General features: G+C 33.1%; 1 protein-coding gene across 1 annotated transcript; it reads left to right on the forward strand.

The window, feature by feature from the left end:
* Window positions 1-2,181: 2,181 nt before the first annotated feature.
* Window positions 2,182-2,731, forward strand: LOC102580620 (14 kDa proline-rich protein DC2.15-like). Its single transcript, XM_006367561.2, has one exon. It carries the CDS (start codon window positions 2,202-2,204, stop codon window positions 2,577-2,579), a length of 378 nt encoding a protein of 125 aa, XP_006367623.1. The 5' UTR covers window positions 2,182-2,201; the 3' UTR covers window positions 2,580-2,731.
* Window positions 2,732-9,194: the final 6,463 nt, after the last annotated feature.

The raw sequence follows: 9,194 nt of genomic DNA on the forward strand, positions 1-9,194 counted from the left end.
AGGTAAAAAGTAGCTTCTAAGAACCCTAACTGAAATAGAACTCGTACGGTAGAGTCCTACAAAATTTCGATGTCTACATGATTATAAAAATGATATTCCATGTTTGAAAGAAGAAGAAAAAAACAGTAGAGACCACAGCCCGATCGAACCTACAATTTTTTTTTTCTTTTTTAATACTCAACTATAGAAGGGAACCATTACGAAAAGCAAATAATGACAATGGGTGAGAGTTTATATTAAGGTCATGAGAATTTCAAAATTGTCAATCAAACGTCCGATTAATTTTATACATGAATAACTTTTTTATATATATCTACCGAACGTTGTATTAATATACATGGATAACTCTTTTCTTATCCACCTACCAAACATCGTATTAATTATATTCATGAATAATTTGTATCCATCTATCAAACGCTGTTAAGTTATAGACTCTAATGCATGAATAAGCTAATTAAGACTTGTTTTATACCGCTACCAAACGACCCCTAAGGGTGGTAGATATCGTTTGTTGTTGATATGACAACTAAACTAATATGTATACTTCACGTCATGACTAATTAACGTAATTAGGTTATATAATGCAACAACCACATCCCGTGATTCTAAGGCTCCTGCTTATATTTCCAAGCTTTGATCATTTATAAAAATGATATTCCATGTTAAAAGAAGAAAAAAAGAAACAGTAGAGACCACAATCCGATCGAACCAATAATATTGTTTTTTTTTCTTTTTCATACTTAAACTATAGAATGGAACAGTTGCGAAAGCAAGTAATGACAATGTGGGAGAGTTTATATTAAGGTCTCAAGCTAAGTAATTAATATTGAGATTAACTTCTCTCCACTAAGCGTGCACAACAAAATTACACTTCATATTTAGAAATACTATTTTTTAAAATTTGATTATTATATCTTTACATTTAAAGATTATTGATTTTTCAGCTTCTCTTTTTCTTTATATTTTTTATTTTTTAAAACAAGTTTTACCGATCTAAGATTTATTTTTTGAAAGAACGTTCAAATATTTTTGAGACAATCGATTTTGAGTATTATTTAAATAAATTGGAGTACATATAATAGTATATGAATCAAATTTTGTTTTAAATTATTTTTTGTATTGTTGATTGAATGAAGTAAGAAGAGAAAATATAGTCTGAAGCAATAGAGGCACCAATCCAAAAACTTTTTCATGTTGCGAAGAACACTTAATAAGTTATGATTAATTATTTTCTAGATTTTAAAAAGAAAAAAAAGAGTAAAAAGTTATTGCTTTAATGGTGTTGCTGAAGAACGAGGTGAAAATAACGAGGGCAAGAAAGTGGTGAAAGAATCCTTCTTATTTTCGACAACCAAATAAGAATCCTAAACAAACTCCTATAATTAATTTAGAGTTTAAGTTACCATATAATACTTTTTTATTATTATTATTTAAATATTAATAATATGTGAACATATTAAAGGAAATAAGTATTTCTAAAAATGAACTGACAGTGTAATTTTGTTGTCCACTGTCAGTGAAGAGAAGTTAATCTTCTCTTTGTCTCAATTTATGTGACCTTTTCAAAATTTTGAGATTCAAACTTTTGAACTTTGACCATAAATCCAAAAATAAAAACTTAAATATTTTTGAAATAAAATTTTTATGTTTGAAAACTACATAATTGAAGTACAGTATCTAGATCAAGTTTGTCTTGACATACAGTTATTATGTTCATACAGTTCAAAATTTGAGTTCTCAGATAAACGCATAGGGTATATATATATATATTAATATATATATATATACCCTATGTATATATATATATATATATATATATATAGGTGAAAGTCTGGGTTGATGGCTTTAAATTTAAGTACATTCTGTAGAGATGACTTTGATCACTGGAATTTCTAATTAAATACTAGTGGAGACTAAAAAGCCATTTAGTATTTAGCAACAGCCATGGAGATAGCATATATGCAGGCTGTAATCAGCTAATTAAGGTACTAACTACTAAGTAATAATTAAATCAAATCCTTAACATTTTCAACAACACGCAAGCCATGCACTACCAATATTCAAGGAGACAAAAGTTTTCAATAATTGAATACTTAATATTAGTCCTGAATATATATTGTATGCTTACGTACAATTCAACCATCATCTTCAGAATTATAAACTCCTTTTCTCATTAATTCGTACTCACCTTAATTATCGACATGGCTTTGAAAAATCAGGCCTCAATTACCCTTTTCTTATCACTCAATCTCCTATTCTTTGCTCTTGTAACTGGAACAGATAATTGTGGCACTTGTGGAAATGGTGGTGGTGGGGGAGGACAAGGGAAGTGTCCAATTGATGCTTTGAAACTTGGGGTATGTGCTAATGTACTTAATTTGGTGAATGTAGTAGTCGGGTCTCCACCAACTTTGCCATGCTGCAGTTTGATCCAGGGACTGGTGGACCTAGAGGCCGCGGTTTGCTTGTGCACAGCCATAAGAGCAAATGTGTTGGGAATAAATTTGAATATACCACTCTCTCTAAGCCTCGTACTCAACAACTGTGGAAGGAATCCTCCTACTGGCTTCACTTGTTGAGCAGCACATGATTGATATATCTATTTAGCTTTTATCAAATTTCTCATCTTGTTAGTGTGATCATATATGCTTGCCAATGTCGCGGCTTTTTTCAGTTAATTTTCCTTTGTGTTTGTGGAATTTTGGACGAACTCTCGTTCAGTTCAGAATAAGTGAGCTTTGCATATATAAATGCAGCTTCATCACTTCAGTTTACATAGTTCTGTTATGTGGTCAACACACAACAGTCTTAAGTCTTTATGTTTTTGGACGTGTTTACTTTACAAATGTTTCAATTCAATGAATCGGCTGTTTTTTATTCCCTTTGCCCTAAACAGAAATTTATTATCCTTCTGTTACAATTTTACATCACATTTTCATTTTTTGAGATTTAACATATTCCCTTTCCCTTAAGCAAAAATTTTATAATTACAATCAACCCTTGTCTTGTTTGAAAATTGTATTACTGATATAATTAAGATAGAGATAATGCATAAGTATCCCTCTAAACTATGAACGGAATTTCAGCGATCACCGGTTAAGTTAAGGTGTGTCATTAGGAATTCAGTCATAATTTAAGAAGGTATTTATGTATTATTCCATATATATATACACTAACATTTGACATTTAGATACTATCATTTTGCTCGTTACAAATAAAAGAACGCTATATATTAGTTTAATGATTTTAGGTACCAAGAATAAGGAATGTATTCATTAACTAATTTAACCAACAACAAAAAAACCAAACAAATAGAAGAGTGTTTCAAGCATTGGATCTCCTGTCTCCTATCAATTAAGAGGGGTCATGGAAAAAACAGGTTCAAAGTCACGATCAATTCCTTTTTCAAATCCTGTGGCAGCTACACGAGCACAATATCGACAACAAACCCTAACCATTACCAAAAAATGTCTAAAAAGAGACGGCCAAAAGCAATAGAGTGTGTTATTTTTTAAACATATAATAAACGACGTGAAAGCAATGCAATCACTTTCGTCGCAAACTGCCTCTTAGATTTTTCATTTGCGATGGACGGCGTCTCTTTGGAACAACAGACAAGATCCTTTTTCTTCCCATATTTTTTTTTAAAAAAATTCAACAAAAGCGACAAACGGCGTCACAATATTTGAATTAAAAAAAGTGACGGACAACGTCACTTTTCTAAAAAAATTATTAAAGAAATTTCTCGAAAAACAAAGGACAAAAGGAACCTTGTCCAGGGGCAAAGCTACACTGTAGTAAGAGTGTCCAAGCGGACACACTTCATCGAAAAATTACATTGTATATATAAGTAAAATGATACTTTAAATAATTAAATAAGACATTTTGGACACCCTTGAAACAACAAAGTGTGGTGTAACTCAGTGGTTCCAAATGCCTACAACCACACTTTTTTTTACAATTTTTAAAAGAGTTCCAAATTAATATCTAAATCATAATTATTAAATCTGTTATTTTAAAACTTACAACTTAAAAAATTTAAGCAGAAAACATATAAGGTTAGTAGCCAATTGGATTTTTAATTGGTTAGACTTTTGACATTTTCCTTTCTTTTTTTGAATTAAAATTTTAAATAAAATTTAGAAGTAATTATTTAATTTAAAGTTAATAAGCTATTATAAGTGAAAAAAGTTTCATATAATAATTTCTTTTTTAAAAAACTCATTTGATTCTACTCTCTATTTGTCATGTCTGGTTGTTAATGTTATCGTCATCAGAGGTTGGTGAAAGTTTGAAGCAAGTCATTCATTCTAAGCGCTTGAATTTTCTCTTTTTCCTTTATTTTTGTCATTTCATTACCTATTAAATTAAATATGAACATTAAAGCTAAAATATTACGTAATTTGATTTTAAAGTTTTTGTTACATTTATCAACTAAAAAAGTTAATTATTAGTGTTGCATTGTTTGATTTACAAAATTTTAGTGCACCCTTTAGTAAAAAAAAAAATACCTATGTATGATTGTTCATTTTTGAACACCTTTCATGAAATAATATATATATACACTGCTAAGAGTTGATTGATTAGTGAAGTTGATAAGTTAGTTATTACTGTGCTGAGTAAGTTAACTAGATGCCAGCTTCCCATTGGTTCATTAGCACGGTTAGTTAGTTCCCGCCAATGCAGTTGTGTATATATATACTTGGGCATTGTAAACTGGATCTGATTCATTCACTATGATAGATATGAATAAGATTATTATATTCATGTAACAACATTTTTCTTCCATTCTCCTAGAGTAATTAGGTTTACTCATTCGATCAATAAGTTTGTTATGGTATTCGAGTAGGAATGCAATTTCTGAAGAATTCCTATCTTGTTTTGATCAGGGAATTTGCAGATCTGAGGAGGTGACAATGACAGGCAAAATCGACCATACTTATCTCTATATCTATCATCTTCTTATGTGCCAGGTGCAGTTCAAATTGGAATTCAACTCGCAGGAATGGAAAATTACACTTTGTGGAGCAAGGCGATGAAATTGACCTTGTTAACGAAGAACAAATTGGGATTTGTTGATGGCAGCATCATGCGTGAAGATTACACAGTTGATTCTGAGAAGAAACAGTGGGATCGATGTAATGCGATAGTGCATTCATGGCTTATAAGCAATGTGAGAAAGGAATTGATGAGTGGAGTTCTATTTTGTTCTAATGCAACACTGGTCTGGAGTGATCTGAAAGAACGTTTTGACAAGGTGGATATGTCTAGAATCTTCCACTTAAACAAATCGATTGTTACACATACTCAAGGTACTTCCCTATCTCAGTTTATTAGGAGTACTTGAAGTTGAAGGATCTCTAGGATAAATTTGACTCGATTGTTCCCCCTTTCTTTTGTAATTGTGAAAGATCTAAAGAGTATATTGATAGTGTGTTTAGGCAGAAGCTTCTACAATTTTTGATGGACCTGAATGACAATTATAGTCATGCTAGAAGTCAGATTCTTATTATGAATACACCACATATTGTTAATCAGTGCTATGATATGATGATTTAAGATGAAAGTCAATGTGAATTAAGTAAAAGAGCACTATACCTTAGGGGGACAAATAGATCCTGCTGCATCGTTCACTAGTAGATCTGGAGGAAATAGTTTTGGAAGCCAAGGTCCTCGAGGTCAGGTTAATGTGAAATTTCATAAACCATATAGGGTGGATATTTTTACTGTGATCACTGTGAGATGAAGGGCCACAGTCGATCTGATTGCAGCAAACTAAAATATTGCACTCATTGTTACAAACATGGGTATTTAAAAGCCATATATGCTATCCTACCAATTATAAGGGAAAGCAACTAGCAAACATTGTGACAACTGACTGTAGTTCTCAGTTCTATAATTCAGGTGGTTCAACTTATGGTAGTGGTTTAGCTCCACCTATATCACAGATGCAACAATTCAGTAGTGGTAGTTCACATCAGATGCCACAACAATATGACATTAATTCAGGTTTTGGAGGTGGTTGAGTTCCACAATTTACACCTAATCAATACCATCAAATTCTACAGATGATGAACAAGCCATTAATTCCTGAAGGAAATACAACACCTACCAACAACAATGCCCATACAACATGTATTTTTGCAGGATATTCACAGTTCACTCCTTTAACCTCTAGCTTTAATTGGATTGCTGAGAGTGGAGCAACTGATCATTTGGTGGGAACTAAAAGTTTACTAAATCATGGATCAACAGTGAATAGTTCAGGACAGGTTCAACTTTCAAAGGGTGATTCAACTAAAGTCACACACTCAGGTTGTTCTCAACTTCATGGAGGTGATGTAGTCGTTAAGAATGTTTTGTGTGTGCCAGAATTTAACTTTAGCCTTCTTTCAGTGGCTAAACTAACTAGGCAATTGAATTGTTGTGCTATTTTTTTTAATCTTGATTTCTTTCTTTTCCAGGATCTTTTCACTGGGAGAGTGAAGGAGATTGATGAGAAAGATGGTGATAGACAATGGACAGCGTAGGAATTTTGCAGCAATAAAGGACTCTGTTGAAAGTGAAGTTTGGCATAGGAGGCTAGGTCATATACCTATAAGTGTTATAAAAAAATATAGATATATTTGCTAATAAAAAGAATTTTCTATTGCAATGTTGTAGTATTTTTCCATTACCCAGACAATTCTGATTACCCTATCCTACTAGTAATACTAGGAGCTCACAATGTTTTGATTTAGTTCACATAGATGTATGGGTACCCTACAAGTTTACAACTCATAATAAAATGAAGTTCTTCCTTACTTTGGTTGATTACTACTCTAGATGGACGTGGATATATCTTATGCATCTTAAGTCTGATGTTTCTACTATATTGAAACAATTTCTTGCTATGGTTCAGACTCGATACATTGTTTAAGTTAATTCTTTTAGATGGTGGAGATTTTTTTAATGACCAAGTGAGTGAATTGTTTAAATCTCAAGGTATTATACATCAGAGTTCTTGTCCACATACACCTCAACAAAATGGTGTAAAGGAAAGAAAACACAGACATATAATGGAGACAACAAGAGCTATCAAATTTCAAGGCCACATTCCAATAAAGTTTTGGGGAGAGTGTGTCTTATCTGCAGTCCATATTATTAACATAATTTCATCCATTGTGTTGAATAACAAGTCTCTTTTTGTAATGATGTTTAGAAAACAATCAGATTTGTCTTATATGAGAATCATTGGATGTTTGTGTCATGCAACCAAGTTGTTGAGGACTGATAAGTTTGGTCCTAGAACCATCAGATCATTCCTTATGGGTTATGGCACCACACAAAAAGGACACAAACTCTATGATCTGCAAAATAATGTCTTCTTTATCAATAGGGATGTTGTTTTTGATAAATCCATTTTTCCTCTTCAGACTCATACTACTGATGATATGCAGGATATTGTATCACTTGATGAGTCTCGGGTTTCAGTTTTAACAGTCAGACCTAATGGCCTTGACTATATGGATGACCTTACTGATACTAGTGGGCACTTTTGATCATGATCTTGAGGATGACCATCTGCAGGACCAACCAGATGCAAGTCCCCAGCCAATTGTTGAAGAACCTGCTATGAGCTCCATTTTAGAAAGAAGACAATCCACTAGAACTTTCGGACCTCCACTTTGGCAAAAGGATTTTGTAACTACATACAAGTATAGATCAAAGTCTCATTACTTATACCCTTGCAGATGGTATTGATTACAGTAGTTTGTCTCATTCCTATCAATGTTGTATTGCTAACCTTTCAGCAGACACTGAGCCCAAATTTTATCAATAAGCTTCCAAGGACAAGAGATGGGTAAAAACCATGGAGGAAGAAATAGAAGCATTGAAAGGCAATAAAACGTAGGAGATAATATATTTACCTGTTGGTAAAAAGGCTATAGGCTGCAAGTAGGTGTACAAAATTAAATACAAGGCAACTGGTGAAGTTGAAAGGTTTATGCCAAACTAGTAGCCAAGGGCTGCAGTCAGCAGGAAGGCTTAGATTACCAAAAGATATTTTCTCTCCAGTTGTTAAAATGGTCACAGTAAGGATAATGCTCACTCTAGATGCAACTAAGGGGTGGGATATCCAACAAATGAATGCCTATAATGTTCTTTTTGCAAAGTGATTTAGTAAAGGAAGTGTATATGCAGATGCCTCAAGGTTTCACTCATACACATGCTGGGGTTCAACCTATATGCAAGCTGCTTAAGTTATTGTATGGACTTAAGCAAGCTTCAAGGCAATGGAATGTGAAATTGACTCAGACACGGTTGGTTGCTTGATTTCGGCAAAGTCACTTGGATTATTCTTTGTTGATAAAGAAGTCAGATGATTTGTTGGCTACTGGTAGTAGCTTGAGACTGATCAATAACACCAAGCAAGTTTTGAAGGACAAATTCAAAATCAAAGACCTAGGACCATTAAGATATTTCCTAGGAATAGAATTTGCCAGAAACACTGAAGGAATTATCATGCACCAGAAGAAATATTCACTAGAAATCATTGCAGACTTGGGGTTAGGAGGATCTAAACCTATTGCCTCACCTGTTGAGATGAATGGAAAACTAACTATTGTGGTCTTTGACAACTGACAAGTACGTAGGAGTTACCTCTGATACTTTATTACCAAATATTGGTGAATATCAAAGGTTGGTCGGGAGATTGATTTACCTGACCATTACTAGACCTGACTTGTCCTATGTTGTTCAAACTTAAGTCAATTCATGAATGCACCAAAGAGATCCCATATGGATGTTGCTATTAGAGTTGTCAAGTATATCAAACAGTATCTGCTCAACCTTCTGGTTCTTTATAAGCATTTTATGGTGTTGATTGGGAATCTAGCCTTGATACTAGGTGGTTCATCCCTGGGTACATGATTAAATTTGGAGACTATACTTTCTTGGGTGGTTTACGGTGTGGTGGGTCGTAATCCATCTTTATAATGTCTCTATATAAATTCTGCTTATTTCCACTCTTGGAAGCCACATGCATTTCATGAGTTGTTGACCATCTTGCACCCTACAAAATCAGTGCTAAAATAAAGCTCCTCTAATACAGCCTGCTGCATGTGCATAATTTTGCAAATAAATAATGTTCATACCATAATATAAATAAATAATCCATATATAGCTAGCTAGTTTCAAATAGATGGATGGCT

This window comes from Solanum tuberosum, unplaced genomic scaffold (genome assembly GCF_000226075.1).
Source record: "Solanum tuberosum cultivar DM 1-3 516 R44 unplaced genomic scaffold, SolTub_3.0 scf00837, whole genome shotgun sequence".
Lineage (NCBI taxonomy): Eukaryota > Viridiplantae > Streptophyta > Magnoliopsida > Solanales > Solanaceae > Solanum > Solanum tuberosum.

Excerpts from the sequence above, each read along its gene's own strand:
- LOC102580620 (XM_006367561.2), top strand. The coding sequence starts at position 2,202 with ATGGCTTTGAAAAATCAGGCCTCAATTACCCTTTTCTTATCACTCAAT.